Genomic DNA, 17711 nt, shown 5'->3' with positions numbered 1-17711 from the left:
TAATGTTGTGTTGGCCACAGAGATTTTAAGCGATAATCCAACATCCAACAGGCTTTTTGCCGCGATCCAGTGCGATGCTAACTTCCAGGTAAGCCTTCAAAAACACGTCATCGCTACACCGCTCTGTTGGTTGTTGGTAAGATGGAGAATTCCAGGTAGCAACAGTTCTTGGTTTGGTTCAGATGCATAAACTACTTGGTTAGGTTTAGGAAAAGATCCTACTTTGGGTAAAAATAACTACTGTATGTTTGGTTCTCATAACTACGTCGCGTCGTGTAATGAAAGTGATGTAAGCATGTCACATTTACAAACTGATTGTTGGTCACAAACAGGATGCTAATCACACTCTTTAGAAGAAAAATCCAGCGCATGGACCGGCCACCCCATGGTTGGACCGGATCTGGTCTTTTCTCCATCTTTATTCTCCTGCACTAGAGAGGTGCTTGAAGAAGTGATGCTTGATGGGTACCTACAGGGTCAAACTTTGAAGCGTAAAGCCAGTGACCGGACTGATGTGTTGCCATTTGCCATGCCCTGTTGCCCACGGTGCTGTTTTAATTCAAAGTGGCTCGCAACAAATGGCTCTTATCGGCATGCCGTCTTCTCTCAGGTAGGCGTTCTTACAACTCAACCTGCAGGAGGCTCTGTCCTCCAGTCTTTGTGTTAGAGAGGGCTTGACAACCAAGCGGTCTTTGAAGAGGCCTTGAAAGAAGAAAAAGGCTTTAATGCATCAGATAGCACAGACAGGAGAGCAGTGTTTTTAAGAGCCATGCCCAACAGGAGCCGCAGAAACCTGCAGGGATGTGACTTGGCCGCTCAACACGCTTCCCACTGTTAGATTCATGGCAGATGGAGAGCAGTGTAGTCAAGTGCGGATGGTCTATTATGTGCGCTGCAAGCTATCAAGTGGTCAGCCTTGTCGCAGTGCACTCATTCAAGAAACAGATGCACACACACACACACACACACACACACACACACACACACACACACACACACACACACACACACACACAGGCAGCAGTCCATAATATGATCTGGATACACACCCGCACATCATTCATGCTGTCTTACAAAAATTCTTCCTCTCCCCGGCCCCAGGAGGAACAGCTGAGCGCCAGCCGCTGGAGCTGTGATCTCACTGGTCAGCGCGCGGATGTCGGTTGTGAAAATGTTTTATTCGTTGTTTGATTCATTATGTGTGTGCGTGTCTTATGTTATTGCATTATTAAAAAAAAAAAATTAACATTTAAGTGACAAGATGCATGTCAGCCAGTGCAACAGCGCGGTCTATGGCTTTTACACACACACACACACACACACACACACACACACACACACACACACACACACACACACACACACACACAGTGTTTGTTTTTGGTTTGGTTTTTAAAATCGGTTTCCGTTAGATGCCTAAAACAGGGTCTGTTGTATACTCGAGCTGCAGAGATGTTCACTTTTAGTTCTACGTTATAAAATAAGTCAGTAAATACCACGCTCGTGCCTTAAAGGGGCTTTGTGTTTGATATTCAATCTTCCTGCAATGTTTGACCCGAACAACAGATGCCAGTATTTGCCCACACTTCAGAATATCAGGTGCAGGGAAAAAAAAAAACCAACAAAAAAACCCAAAGCAAATGGTTTTAGAAAGCTTATTGAATAGCAAGGACATCTAACATTTGTGTGGACGGAAAACACAGTGAGGCTGAGCATGACACGACCATGAATTAGAAATTAAAGAGCTACAGCACTTAAAAGTTCTTGATGTGTGTGAAACATTGAGTGCTTAAAAGAAATTAAATTAAATAAAAAAAAAAAAAAAAACACATTTAAAGACAAGAGGAAAAGATTGCATAACTTTAATTCCAAGGGGAGAATTAAACAGCAGACCACAGACAACAGGTGAGAAGTGTAACTGTCTTCTCCTGATGTTAGTCCACCACAGCTACGTCTGGCTGGTTAGCCATCACCAATCTGTCAGTCTGTATCTGGAAGTCCAACGGGATCTTCTCTTGGTCATTCTCCACCACCTTTAGGAGTGTCTCTCATTTCGACCTCGGGGCTTCAGGCCCACACTCGTCACAGATCTATCTATCAGTCTATCTACAAACAAGACTAGATTTCTCTCTGTGTCTCAGCTTGGAGCACTTTTCTTTTGCAACCGTAACACACTGCATCTTCAAAAGAAGAGCAGCAGTCTTAGATCTGCGGGCTTATTTCAATCTATACAGGTGTATAGATTTCCCTTTAATTCCTGGAGGCATGAGGCTTCTTCCACTGTGAATTTCATAAGACCCAGAGTCTCACGTACACGATCCATAGATCTGCGATGCTGCGGAACTGCCTCGAGGGATTAAAAACATGAAGATGTTCATGATGATCATCATTGCGAAGGGATGATGACAGATCATAGAAATATCAAATCAAAATTTTAAAAAGTAAACATAGTAGGCAACCAGTAAACCTCACAACAGTGATGTGGCCATATTTTTTATAACTGCTATATAATATATTTTTCATTTTATATTTTATATATATTACATATCATTATATTATTTTGATTTATGGATCCTGTGGTCAAATTCCTCATAATCATTTCAGTCAACTCATATATTTGATTTCCCTCAAATTTTGTTTTGAAACTCCTAACCGGAAGTGCCCTTTTCTATCTGGCGAACCTGACGCGCCAAACGGGATCTCGCGAGATTTTCAAGTGGCACGCGCTCGAGCTCGACGTTCCGGAAAGTTTGAATGTGTCGTCGCCTGCGCCGGCCATGAGAAGGAGTGCAGGTAAGAGCGAAGACACCTGAGCGTCGTCTGCATTCAGATAAGTGACGGTACATGTCAAACCAGTGTGGTGACACGACTCACGACATTGTTGCGGACTAATGAAGCGCAATGACTTCCTGGTGTCCGTGCTTTTATATATTATATATGTTAACCAGGTGACTGCTGTAAGTCAAAGTCCAACTGGAGCTGTCAGCCTATCAGGACAGACCTGTTCTATAGGCTGATGATAGGTGATTATAATGTTTACTATATGCTTTTTTTAAAAAAAAAAATGTTTATGCTTATTATTTGTATTATTGTTAAAAAAGCCTGCTCATACTGCACATTATTCTATTTATAGGTGACTAATAATAATAGAAACATAACAACATGCTATACTGCACTATTGCAAAAAGTACAATAACGTCATACTTCAGTTAACTGAACTGATATTAAATGAACTTAAGTTTCAAAAGACATTTTCCACCAACAGATGTACTTCAGTGTCATCAGGACAAGTGCGAGTAAGTTTTCCATGCATTCACACATAGGTACTTTATACAATGGATTGACTGATTATTGACATGGCCAATTATCAGATGACCTTACTGATCATTTTTTTTTTAGTCTGATTGAGTGTAAACGTCACTGAAGCAAAACTCGCGTCAAGTTCTCAGTCTCATTATTTCCTTTCGACCGTGACTTTCTGCTTTCAGAACGGGTCAGGTGCGTCGACACTGTGCTGCGGAGCTGTGAAAGCAGGAAACAGATCTCCGCTTGTGATCACACCATTAGTATGAGAAGGACATGCACATTGATTGAACTCAGTTGCTTTGCAGATAAACCCGCTCAAATGCACAGGCTGCAGACAATCAGAAAAAGCAATTTAAAAAAAAAATGTGGTACTTGTGCTAGTCCATTAAATATTATGGGCATTTCATGCAGCATCCTGGATTTTTGTCTTGACTGCAGACATTAAGTCCAGAGCTGCCTACTTCTGTCTGTGTTCCACAGAGATAGAAAATAAACTGATGGGTTTCAGAATGCTGAAGCCGAGCCCACACATGCTGATGCTCCAGACGCTCCACCAGCCTGAGGAGGTTCAATTTTATTGTTTCTTTAAGCAGCACATCAATTTTCAGCCGCGCTGACATGGTTCTACAAGGGCTTCTAATGATCAATTAACCTTTTAACACGGCCAGCTTGGATTAGCTAACACAGTGTGCTATTGGACCACAGGAGTGATGGCTCATGAAAATGGAACTCAGTAAACCTGAGGAAAGTTGATATTAAAAATCAGCCATTTCCAGCCTAAATAGCCATTCAGCACATGAATAAGATCCAGACTGTATTTCGGAGAGATTTTACGTGATTTTGATTGACAGTTTTCATTTTTTGTCACTAAATAAACTGAATACTAATTCATGCGGTTTCACTTAGTTCATATGTGGCGGACCCTGCCACTTTTCCAGCTTCAAACAATGTTCTGGCAGCTTGTTTATTCACTTATGGAAAAAATAAATGCACTCTGAATTAGTATTATTGCCTCGTTAATACTATAAATATATAAAAAAAAATTTGTATCTCTCCTGCACGTCCAATAACCTTATCCACCCTTTAAAGCAGTAACAGTGAGTGGGAGGAAACGAGAGGATGTGTGGATGCTGTTTGGCTGCTATAGGAGAACCTGCGGCGTCTGTACACTCCACAGATATTTGCTGTGGTTTCTCTTCTAGTGCTTTTGTTCTGACAACATGAAGTCCACGTGGCTGCCACCCTCTCTGCTGCTGCTCTTGGAGGTGTGCTGCGCGTCTCCTCGGGAAAGCAGCAAGCCCAATTTTGTCCTGATGATGGTGGATGACCTCGGAATTGGAGACCTGGGCTGCTACGGCAATACAACGCTGAGGTAAGAGTGAAGCGCTCTCTGAGTCTGGATTGCTTGCAGGCGAGTTTCACTGCCGGGGAGTTAGGAGGAGGATTCGCACGGAACAGCCGTTCACACAGAGCAACCTGCAATCCTGCTGGCCGCTGCTTCCCGAGCTGAATACCTGAACTCTTCCCCCCCCCCCCCCTTTCCTCTCCAATATGGAGTAACAACTGTGGTTTGACTGTGGTTGTTGTCACCACTTAATACACCCTCATCATTGAGGCAGGGTTCAGGCAGTCATATCTGATACTCTTGCCTCCAGGCAGGCGTCCTGACTCCAGCTGGACCAGCCCTCCGGGCAAAAACACATCTGATCGTCACAGCTAATGAATAAAACCTGGCTTTTTCTGCCACACCAGTGATATACTGGGGAGGTAGATTATATTTTTCTCAGTATGGGCGTGTCGTGCCCCCACTGGCCCCCTGGGATTTCCGCCCATTTTAACTGACAAACAAGCCATTAGTGTATGTGTTTACTTCGACTGGGTGTTAGCTAAAGGGTGGCTAGCTGTCATTCATCCTTCCAATTATTCATTCTCGACTCTTCTTTTCTTCTAAAATTAATTGGCATCACCACCTTGTTGTGTTATCATTAACAGTGATGATTAACTCACATGTTCAATCATGACTAAGTTACATTCTTGACAAGCTTTTAGAAGATCAGTCAGGCCACCAGGGTGAGGAAAACAGTGAATTCACGTGGAATATGTACTGTCTTTATATTGGATCTTGCAAATGTCATTCCTGTCAAATGATTGCATTTGCTGCAATTAAAAGTCTCACATGTGTCTCTCTGGATGTTGCACCTGCCTGTTTACAGCTGATGAATGTGTTTTGCAGGACCCCCAGTATTGACCGGCTGGCTCAGGAGGGGGTGAAGCTGACCCACCACATCGCCGCAGCGAGCCTCTGCACTCCCAGCAGGGCGGCGTTCCTCACGGGACGGTACCCGATACGATCAGGCCAGTTCAAGACATCTACACTTAAAAAAAAAAAAAAAAAATCTTTAGTGACTGACGCGATGCTTTATGTTGGCCCGCAGGCGACATCCACAGCCAATAGAGCAGTTAAACACTGTGACATTAAACAGACTTTTACTCCACCTCTGGCAGAAGGCCCATTTATTTAGGGACTGAATTATTTAACAGGATGGATTTGGATGGGGCCGGTCCACACACAGTACACTGTATTCACACACCTAATGATTTAAGGCGCGGACATTCATGTCGTTTTGCATTCGGACACATGTTTATGATGGATCTTTTTCTTTTTTTTTCCCTAATGAAAGACGAAAAGAGTTTATTAAACTAAGCATAACAATGGCACAGTGATTAATGGGAATGTTAGGCACCAGTGGTTGGATAAATAATGTGTTTGTGTGTGTGTGTGTGTGTGTGTGTGTGTGGTCGAAGCAAACAAACTAACACAAAAGCAGAGTATCTAAGGTGAAGGCAGGTTGCTCAGCATCAGTGAGAACATGTCAGGGATAGCGGGCCTTTTTATTTATCCCCTGGCCACGCCCTCTCTGGAGGGGCCAGCCAATCAATTCTGACTGGCCTCTTTTACACTGGTGCTCCTGGAAGTCAGAGGAGACGTGCAGACTGATGGAAGAGTTACAGCGGGGCTGACACATCCACGCTCACATGTCACAGTCGTAAAGTTTCATGTGGTTTAAAAGATTTTTTTTTTTTTTCCTTTTCCTTCTTTCTCTCTATAACAGGTGTAGCTGGCAGAAACAGGCCCGGCGTTTTTCTATTTAACGCAGCATCTGGAGGTCTTCCCAGCCAAGAGGTTACCTTTGCCAAGATTGCCAAACAACAGGGCTACGAGACAGCTCTCATCGGTACACTGCAATTATCCCTAATTTCTCAAGTTAAAGGTTAACTCCACTAGTTGTACTCCTCAAATTGATCCTCCATTTCAAAACCTCGCATCAGCATTACCCATAATGCAACTAAAAACACACTTTAATGTGGAGTTATGGAGCTATGGAGTGCGACTCTTATTGCAGATAACAACCTTATAGGGTTCTTTATGTTTCTGATATATCCTTAAGGTTTTTTAACTACATTTATTAACCGAATGAGTAAAATCAAGTCAAGAGCAAAGTTATTACTCTGTTAGAATCCTTCATTCTGATGTGATGTAAAGAAGCAGGGTTTAAAAAGATAGATTAGGGCCCAATCCCATTTCAAAGTTGTACCCCTACCACTCGTTATCAAGTGAACACCTTGCCCCTCAGAGCAGAGATACAAGTGGTGGTGAGTGAAATCGGACGTGTCATTTGCCATTTATCTGATGGAGATAGAAAAGCATGGGCACTCGCAGTTCATTCAAAACTTCACACCATCAATGAAACTTTAAAAGAAAAAAGAAAAAAAAGCTGCTTCACTACCTGACTGGTAACATTTTCGGCGCTTAGTGGCTGACATTGGCAAGTGGTACCTTCTGCAGCATCTTCACTGCCGGACTTAAATTTCAGGCATCATATGCCATCAGTGCCAACCATGTAACACTAACGTGCTATCTAGCTAACTACCGGAACAACGGAAAACAAGAAGCGATTGTGTGTCCTGCAAGGGGTGTACTGTTGTCATAAGAGTAGCTCTTTTTCGGTGAAGCAGTTTCAGTACAGTACTTTGTTGTGTACTCCCTGTCATTCCCAGGAAAATGGCACCTCGGACTAAACTGTGAGAGCAGTGACGACCACTGTCACCACCCCAGCAGCCACGGCTTTGACTATTTCTTCGGTATCCCCTTGACCAACCTTCGAGACTGCCAGCCCGGACACGGCACTGTGTTCAGGATCCACAAATACTTACCATACAGGACATTTGGTGTCGTCCTGGTCACCGCGGCCTTACTCCACCGCAGCGGCATCATCACCATCCGCAGGGGGTGGGTTGTGAGCCTGCTGTCTCTGGCGGTCGTGGTCGCTGGTCTGATTGCAGGATTCGTCCAGATCGTCCCGTACTTCAACTGTGTTCTCATGAGGGACCACATGGTTGTGGAGCAGCCTTACGCATCCGAAAACCTGACACAGAGGATGACTCATGAGGCTGTAGACTTCATAGAGAGGTACATGTTACATCTGAAAACTCTTCATCTTGTTGAGGGTTCTTGTTTAATGCTGAGACTTTTCTTGTGCCATCCTACACGTAGCACTTTTAGAGACGAGAAAAAAGGTTGCTTCTTTAAATAATAACATGAAGCTGCAGTGAAGGTCAGGCTTTGATATGAAATGTCACATCATTTATTCCACTATATTTATTTCAGTGCCCTGAAAAAAAAAAAAAAAATTGTTTTTGCTGTTTTCTCCAGGAACTCGGCAAGACCTTTCCTGCTGTTTTTCTCTTTCCTCCAAGTGCACACAGCCATGTTTGCCTCGGCGGCGTTCAGAGGCACGAGCGGCCACGGCATCTACGGAGACGCGGTGCACGAAGTGGACTGGAGTGTCGGTAGGTCAGCAGAGCCAGGGCTGTTGGAAGTGTCGCCCTGCTCCTTATTTTTTCAGCTCCAAGCCTGCTCGTTTCAACTAAAGAGGAAATCTTAAAACAAGACATTGGTGTTTGGTAAAAGCAGAGTAGAGGGGGGGGACTTTTTTCCACAGCAGCTTTAGATAATGAATACATTTTTAAAACAAACCATCATGCTGAGGAGACTGAACTTCCTATCCTATCCTGAACAGGTAAACCATCTGTTTCAAAGAGATATTTGACACATCCTTTTTTTTTGTACATGCGTGATTGAAATCAGATGAAATTGCTGTTTCCGTTTCCTCCGCTTTCAGCCTGAATTCTCGTTTGCCCCACTGTTGTAGCAATCCACAGACAGAAGGGAAATGACAGGACGGTGAAGGGACATTCAGCTAGACAGAGGGAAAGAGAGCGCGCTGCAAAACATGAACAGCTGTTTTCTGAGTGATTATTGTGAATGCTCTGATTAATACGTGTTCATAATGCAACAACATTGACAGCAGAAGACTGGCCAGAGGATTCTAATAATACACAGCCGTACGGATCGAGCGCAGCGGCGTTTCGGGTAGTTGTGTAGGTGTAATGTTGGTGAACCGTTTCCTGGTCTGTGCTGTAATAACATAACGCAGCAGCTCGTCCGTCAGTATTATCCACTTTTTGTGGAAATCGTTTGAAAGATGCCACTTTCTCTCCGGTCTAATCGCTGCTCAGTCTCAAGGACGGCTTCCCCGCAACAAGAACCCACAATGGTCTGAATGTGGGCGGCTGTTTTCCTAATGAATGTGTAATTACCCCAATTATTTTAGCTTGAGGAGGATGTTGTCAGCACAAAGGGAGAGGGCAATAACTGCTTTGTTTTCTCGCTGAATGGGAGAAGAATCGTTAATTCCTTTTTCCTCCTGGCTTTTTTTTTTTTTAACCTAGCAGCTTTCAGTCCGGATGCATCATCCTGAGCTGCACTAATAGTTAAGTTTGATAGCAGTTGCTGTATGCTGCATGCACATTATGTGATACGGCCCAAACTCAATGTGGAGTCACTCTTTAAAGCTGCATACTTTCACGTTAGCAGTGGGTGAAATGACTGCGTGCACTGTGGCAGGAGCTGCTTCTATTGATGAACCCAAAGAGAATTACTATCAACTCTCTTGGTATTTTAGCTTCCTTTAGCACATTGTTTTGGCTGTATGGTATGCGACTTTACTGTGTAGTTAAGGTCAGAGAACTCACTGGCTGAGCATTTCAGCTGAAGTGCCAGATAGCTGCCGTGTCAGGCCCACTAGAAATAAGCAATTGACTCCTTATCCGTTGCTTGGAGGCCAGATTCAGCGGCCTTCAGCTTCAACAGTGTCATGCCTGACCAAATCAGCTGGTCCACCCAGGTGTTGTGTTTCCAACACAATAAATAACAATCCCCTTTAATTCAATCGAGCCCAAGTGTCGGAATTTAATCACATTCCTTTATTAATTCATGAGGTGCAAATTTAAACCCGCAGGGAAAACAACTAAACCCATCATGCCTTGATAATGAGGTAGAACTACTCCTTTGAAATATATGTTTATACAGCTGTTTTTTATTTATTTTGTCCTTCACAGTGCAGCGCTGTTGGTTTGGATATAGACGAAAATGAGAATAGAATGTGGATGTGTGGCTTCTTATTTCCAGCTGGCCGCAAGGCTCCGTAGAAGTGCTCTGTAGAAGAGCTGATCCCCTTCTGCAATCTCCTCTTTAATGCAAACTTGATACTGGGCCCGAGTTTGAAGGGTGAGAGTCAGAGTCACTCCTGCTGAGATGTTTAGTTCTGCGGACATTGCAGGACTGAAGTCTAAATTGCGAAAAACCGCTTTATTAGTCTGCTGAATCCTTGTAAGTGTCCCCCTACTGTGAGGTAAGAAGCTTTGAGATGATCAAAATGTTAATATGCTCATCCGAGTCTCCTCCGCTTCCTCCTGCTCACAGCAATTATGCTTTAGCAGCGGCGGCCAGTGAGGACTTTTTTATTTTTTTTTCTGCCTGGAGTTTCACCTCTCAGGAACAATCAAGTCTAATCCAATATATATGAAAAAGATATGTGAATCTGCTCATACTCACTCATAGACACAGCCGTGGCCCGAGGCATTCGTCTGGTCTTCCGGACGTCCAATTCGTGTGAACGTGTTTTTTAAAAAATTCTTAACATTAGGCAAAAATGTCAACCTGAGAGTGAACTGACGAGACTGTGGCGGTCACTGTGACCTCACAAAACACACGACAGGATGAAGTGATGATGACATTTTATAATCAAAAAGTCAACTTCACTCTGACAGCATGATGTTCATAATGTGTGAAAAAAAAAAGTGCTCTGGCATGCAACCAACAAGCTGACAAATGTGAAAACATAATCTCCTTGGTGGAGATAATTATTGGCTGGATGTATTGAAATTATAGAATGCATTTTCTACACAAAACAAGCTCTTTTCACAGACAGTGTTATCAGGAGGATGAGTCACAGTTGGATGAGGATGAGTGCTGATGTAATGCAAAAAGCCTGTGAACCGCTCCTTTAAACTCACAGACTGAGTTGCGCATTTTCGTCTGTTCTCAGGTCAGATCTTGGCGACCCTGGACAGACTCCAGCTGAGCGAAAACACTCTGGTTTATCTGACCTCAGACCAGGGAGCTCACCTGGAGGAAATCTCCGCCAGTGGGGAGGTGCACAGAGGATGGAATGGAATATTTAAAGGTACAGCGCGTGAGATTTAATGCGGATTTATTCTTCAGGACTGTATGTCAAGTGTCATTTATTGCAACAATACATATTTAACACATTTAAAGAGCATTCAAATACAAGTAAGTGGAGGTAGCAGTAAACTCTCAGTGCTGTTGTATGTATGAAATCCCAGACAACATTAAATCTGCCCGTTCTCTGAATAGATTTAAAAGACAGCTGAAAAGTACATTAGTACATTGAAGCATCCTCCTATATGTATAGGTGTAGGTGTATTTGCATATGTATCCACATGTGCAGAGTCAGTAGTGCCCAACAAATGTGAACGCCCTAGAGTGTTTTCACACCACATTTTAAAGTGCATGCGCTACATCTTTCACAGCGAGTCAGTTTACAAGTCAATAGACACGCCCGTGAACGCAGCGACGCGGGTCTTCAGGTTCCAACAGACACTCTGCTCCAGCTCCTCCGCGAAACATAAATAAACATGTACGATAAAGCAACCAGTACATCTGAACAGCTTCGTCCCTAGAGCTTGCAAACCCGCGTCTACGCAGCAGAAACGCAGTCAGCCGCTCCCACGCTTCACCCTCGACGCCCACGCCGCGGCCCTCCATCAGCCAACACGACGTAGTTCACACGCGCCAATTAGTGGAGCCTCGGCTCCTTCGAGCACCCGGGAAGCGGTTGGCGTCCAGCCAAGCTTTGATGAAGATGTCAGGGAATCTCGCGGTGTCATCTCGCAACTGGTTTAGCACTATCAACTCGCGGCAAGATCGCTGGCTGGGTTCCGTCTGTGTGGAGTCCTGTCGCATGTTTCAGTAGCCAGGTGACCGAAGCACACAGTTCCACAGGACGAGTGGGTGAAAAGGAGACTCTGAATTGTCCCTTAGCCTGAGAGTGTCTGCAGTGTGACCTGTCTATTGAATTAAAACAAGGAATTAGTAAGTCATACAAATTGACTTGTATTATCATGTTTTAGCCAGTAGCCTCGATATGGATCTGACTGTCACCCCCCTTCATTAAAAAGATGCTCTTGGCTACTTTCCCACATTATAGATTTAGTGGTGGGAGGCTGTATTTTTCTAGAGCAACTCAATAGAATTGCAGTGGGGTAAATATATTTCTAAGAAAATCAATCTTAAAGGCGCCTTCTGTAGTTCTTGGAGATGATAAAGATCATCAGAAGAGGAGGATGCTCAGTGACTGACTTTTTATTCCTAAACAAACTAGATGCACAAACATATTTGTATTAGCTCTTAAATATCATGAATAAAATACATTTCCGAGATTGAATTTCTTCTCCAAAAACTACAGGATGCCCCTTTAACCAAACAACCAGTGAAAAAGACACAGGTCAGTGCTGTTGCTGCAGGGTTTGGTACAGTACAAGGACTGATCAAGCTAAAGACTGATGAGGCTTGGATTGGTTTATTATGGTATGTTATGGCCAAAACACACCAATGACTTATTACAAGTGTAAATGCAACCCGTTCGCTCAGTGTTCCCGTATTGCGTCCAGATTATGCAGCGTTTAACTTGCAGGATAGAGTTGGACACACTTTGAGTGCTCCTGCGTCATGCACTTTAGAGCTAGATGCATGATAGATAAGTTTAAATGGGGCCCTGGGAGAATTTCAGTCGGAGCACGGCAGGTCAGTTGATAATTAAAAACTGAAAATTATTTGCAGGCAGAGTTTCCAATTATCGACTGAAAAATGAATGAGTGTTTATTCAGGTTTTCTTTTTTGTCAAGGACATTATTCTGGAAATCAAATAACTGCACCAAATTCAGCCTGCTACCAAATTGCATAGCTCCCAGTGGGATAATTATAAGGAATGGCATACCAGTAAAATATAATGTGAAGTGAAATAAATGAATTATTAAATAACCGAAATAAGACTATTTTGTCTCGTTCACCTCGGAGTAGTGGCGAACAGGTTTGTCCTCGGAGAGTCTGCAGCAGACTCTTTGAGACAAAGGCTTGCGGCGTGGATTCAGATTTGATGTAATCTTTCTGTTTGGACTCAAAGAGCAGCGAGAGTTTTGCAAAGCAGCCACTGTGTTCTATGCTCTTTCATGTCTGCAAGATACCAGTCCTAAGAAGCGAGCTGTTCCCTTGGCTACCGACGCAGCACTGCTTCGAGAGCGGACGTGTGCCAAGGTTCGGTTGCTGGATGAGAAAAAATGTCTCGACTCTTGTGTTTTTGTCTCACCCCCACGAGCAGCGGGGAAGTCCACAAATTGGGAGGGAGGGATCCGGGTCCCAGGAATTCTCCGATGGCCCGGCAACATCCCCGGTGGCAGGGAGGTAGACGAGCCCACCAGCAACATGGACCTGTTTCCTACTGTGGTCCACCTGAGCGGCGCCTCCGTCCCGGTGGACAGGTGAGGCCGCGCAGCAGTGACGCAGTGCTCCTTCCACACGTCAGTCAAAACAAGTAGAGCCTGAAATCTAGGTCGCATTCTAAAAACACAGAGAGAGGCAGGGGAAGCCTGAGTGTTTCTCTGGGCTCACGGTGAGCAAGATGCAGGATCTGATCAGAGGACACGTGCTAACGTAGAGGGAGGTATCAGAGTTAATACGAGGGTTTCATCAGACACAGTAATGAGCAGTTGTGTGTGTCAGAGAGGCGATTCACTGTTGATTCCTGCTCTCTTGTCCGAAGGGAAATAGACGGCCGCGACCTCATGGATTTGCTCCAGGGGAAAGTTCAAAGGTCGAGCCATGAGTTTCTGTTCCACTACTGCAACAGCTACCTGAATGCGGTCAGATGGCATCCCCAAAACAGTAAGTCCATTGTGTGTTATGTACAGAAGATGCTTTGATTTCCGTTAATACACTGCCAGGATTTGTTGTGTCAGACAGACTTTTTTCCTCCTTGCTCTCGGAACACGTCACAAATTGTAATCGCGCCGTCTTCCTCTGAATCTGTGCTCGCTGTCACTCTGACCCCTCGCCTCTTCGCCCTCACAATCAGCCTAATAGATAACAATGAAAATGTTACTGGGCCAATCATTTTTTCAGAAATGATATTAACAGTCACTTTATAAAGCGATTGTGATTCTGCCGGGTTCATCGCAACAGCAGTTATTTGTGTTCTGGTGGTGAAACTGCCGTGCACCGAAATAGAAACAGCAGATTGTAGATAATCTTTCTACAAAACATTTTGAACAGTATTTGTTTTTTAATTGTAGAAACAAAAGCTGCAGCTTGACATTCATGCGTTTTTCTTCAGGTAGCTCTGTGTGGAAAGCCTTTTACTTCACGCCAGACTTCTACCCAGAGAACGAGACGGCCTGTTTCCACACACACGTCTGCTTCTGCACGCCGGACTATGTGACCTTCCACCATCCTCCACTGCTCTTCGATCTCTCGAGGGACCCATCGGAGACCACGCCGCTGACTCCTGACACCGAGCCGGACTTTAACGCCATCCTGGCTGTGATGGAGGAGGCCGCGGAGACCCATCAGAGGTCGGTGAAGCCTGTGGAGAGCCAGCTATCTGCGTGGAACGTGATGTGGAAGCCCTGGCTGCAGCCCTGCCGCTCCACACTCACTCAGCTCTGTCAGTAGCAGCGGGATGGATAGGGCGCCATTAGGCTACGACACAAGGTAGTTTCAGCGGTTAACAATCCTAGGGGGAAAATGTTAGTTTGAGCTGTTATTCAATAGTAGGTTGGATCTTCCGAGGCATTTTGGCAATCCTTTAACAGCTGGTCATTATTGGCGAGGGGGCGGTCATAAAGCAAAAGCAGTCGATTCCACCAGAGGCAGGAAATGTAGCAGTGGAGACGAAGGGGATCGCTGCTGAAAGCGCGGCCGACGGTTTGATCGTCATTGACCTTCCCAAAGGGGCTTTCATCCCCTTCAGACTTTCAGCAAGTCTTTATAGTGTAAGACATGACTATTTAATTGGATGTCCTGGGGCCAGGTCCTGCCTGCGAGGTCATTTGTACCAGGACTTTGAGTAATTATTGCGTAAGAACGTGTTTAAATTAATCAAAGATGATCCCGTGTCCCGGGGTGTGGAGATTTCTCGATTGCAGGCTGCTTCGTGATGCAGACGTGGAAGATAATTAAGTTTTTATTTTTATTTTTAATGATTATATTTAATTATTCTGGCGTTATTTGAGGGGTCACAGTGATGACTGATGAACAAGCAACAAATTCATGTGATTTCACTATCATGTCAACGGTGATCTTAATGTTATGTGTCAGTGTGAAAGATGCAATGTGTAGGACTTCAAATTCATACAACCGGCAAATGGGTGCAGCCTGTTTATTCAGTCATGAATATTAAGAGAGTTTGTTAATGTAGTTTGTAAAGGCAGAATCAGTGAAGATCTTCCTCTTCTGATGAAAATACCTAGTGCACCATGTTGTCTTTTTGTATGGCTGCTACCTTGGCCAGGTCTCTCTCGTAAGAGTGAGAATGTTGATCTCAATGCAATTGAATGTGAAACGTGGGTGTTGAATGGACGGGATATGACCCTCAGTCCATGTGCACACATTTCCACGTGGACTGTGCTTTATAAAGGCAACACTGCCTGCAGGCGCGTGCTTTCGAGGTTTTATAGATCCGATTTTTTTCCGTGCCCCGCTCACTTTTAACATGGATCCTGCACACTGCTTTTATAAATGAGGCTTCCCGGGATTCCCGATGAGGCCCATTAGACAGCCGGTTCTTAGGAAAACTGCAGGTGGAGTCGGAGTCAGATCAGTGGAATGAAGTTTTAATAGCGACGTGACAATTAGCTCAGAGGATGTGCTGAAATCTGATTATGAATAAGGGTTTCCCCGGTTTTACACAGCTGTCTCAGTTGGAAGTGGCAAGAGGAGAGGAAAATCCTGACTGAATGAAGTCAGCACGGAAAGTACGTCTTTCTCTTCAACTTCCTCTAAAGATTAATGGACAGTGAACATCGCTCCACACAGCACGTACATAAAACAGTGTTGAAAATAATTAAAAACGTAGCTGTGATTCTGTCGGGTTGAACATAATTTCGCCGAACCCTGGAGGTTTGCTTTTTTGCAGTGCTCATCCACGTTTGACTCTTACACAGAACAGGCCCGAGGGGATTTTACTTCCTCGGTGGACCACAACGGACCCACCTTTTACTGCGTGTACTCAAGAGGAGCGTTCAAACCGTGAATCCGGCGTTTTACACGGTGACACTTTGGACCGTCTTCCTGCGTCAACGAGCTGACACTCTGCTATTCGGAGGAGTTCAACACGCTTATCACAGTAGTAACACATTGCAGGTGCGTGCATAATTCCACTAATAAATGGGCTCTTTTTTTAGCTGGCCTGTTTCCAGACAGCAGGCCAGTGTTTCAGCGTTTCATGACCGAGGGCGGATTTTCCAACGAGATGAGCTGAAACAAAAAAAAAAAACAAAAAAAAACACAAGCTGGAGAATCTTTCACCGTGGGTGGAAACTGTAATTTAAGGGGTGCCTTAATTGGGTGTCATTACCAGACCCAGCAGGTGGGTTTATGTAATACCAGAGGGGAATCACAATTTGGTACATCTGTTTGTGTGTCTGTGTTTATTTGGTTTACATACAAAGAACTATTTTGGATGTTAAAATGTTAATATATCTTTGTAAATGATGTTTTTTTTTTTTTTTTTTTTTACAGTGTAATGCTTTGTAACAATTTGTTGTGAGGCAAAAACGGGCTGGGTATCTATTGAAATGCTCTGATCTTAGTGCTGGTAACACATCTGAAGCAAAGCTGTTAAATGTCTACACAAGCAACTGTACAAGACCTTAAACAAATATAGGGTCCAAACTCCTGCTACTTTTACTTTGATACCCCAACCATACCCTGTGGTCTACCTCGGTGGTTGCACTTAGACTTGAACTAAGCTTGGACTGCTTAATTGTTATGGCAGTAAATATTGTACCATGCAAGCTCCATGCAAGACTTCTCCAGCTGTGTTGGCTTTAAAGCACAAACAGTAAAAAACACACAAAATGCATTTATGGAGTCATAATGCAAATAAAATCTTTTTTTAAAAATTCCATCCACTATCATTTATTAACCATGATTTATTTCTAATAAATACACTGTTAATTCTTGCACTTGGACTACAGTCCCATTTTGTTGTCAGTTAATTTAGAGAAACCTGGCTGATATTTGTTTTCCTGGTATACGTGGTTATTAACAGTGCTGCTTGATTATTTGGATCAACAGGCTAATCATGATGTAGTTCCCAGTGTTTGTCAATTAAAAAGATGATTTTGCAACTCAAAAGTTTGACATAAAACTGTTAAGACTGTGAAAATGCATGATTTAAAATACTATGAACCCAATATCGCGTGACATGGTCATTTTTTAACACTGTAATGGGGGAAGACTGCAGCCAAATGAACCGCGGTTGTTGAAACACACCCACTTAGCTGGATGCTACCAAGCTAGTGGATTAAGAAAAGGTAATTTCACACATTCAAATGCTGCGCTCTCCCCGACTCCGGGTGTTTATTCCTCCAGAAGTCCCGGATCTGCCCACTTCTATCTCCTTCGGAGCTCACCAGCTCCAGCAGCAATCTGCGGGTTAATGCTCAGAGTCTCTCATTAATCCAAAACACCTGCAATCTGTCTGTTAAACTAAGGTCTTATTTAATGTTCCAGTTGGTGCCTTTTAAGTATTAACATCCTGGCTGCGTGTAGATAGTACTACTGAATCAATTTGCCTCTTTTCAGTTGAGGCAGCAGGCTGTATGTTTCCCTGGAACACATGAGTCTGTCCTGCGGGAGGAGCAGCTCTCACATAGCAGTTCAACTGGCTGAAAACTGATGGAAAACCTGCTCACATCTCCTG

At 44.0% G+C, this 17711-nt stretch overlaps 1 protein-coding gene across 1 annotated transcript; it reads left to right on the top strand.

Annotated features, from left to right (window-relative positions):
- The first annotated feature begins 3616 nt into the window (after window positions 1–3616).
- sts (steroid sulfatase (microsomal), isozyme S) lies at window positions 3617–17202 on the top strand. The gene is made up of 10 exons (XM_037091448.1): window positions 3617–3872; window positions 4509–4678; window positions 5540–5661; window positions 6420–6542; window positions 7366–7777; window positions 8021–8157; window positions 10758–10895; window positions 13110–13269; window positions 13551–13672; window positions 14121–17202. Exons 1-10 carry the CDS (start codon window positions 3804–3806, stop codon window positions 14456–14458), a joined length of 1791 nt encoding a protein of 596 aa, XP_036947343.1. The 5' UTR covers window positions 3617–3803; the 3' UTR covers window positions 14459–17202.
- Window positions 17203–17711: the final 509 nt, after the last annotated feature.

This window comes from Acanthopagrus latus, chromosome 24 (genome assembly GCF_904848185.1).
Source record: "Acanthopagrus latus isolate v.2019 chromosome 24, fAcaLat1.1, whole genome shotgun sequence".
In the NCBI taxonomy this organism is placed as follows: domain Eukaryota; kingdom Metazoa; phylum Chordata; class Actinopteri; order Spariformes; family Sparidae; genus Acanthopagrus; species Acanthopagrus latus.
Note: the sequence above shows the minus strand (reverse complement) of the source record. Positions and strands in the feature narration are given on the sequence as shown.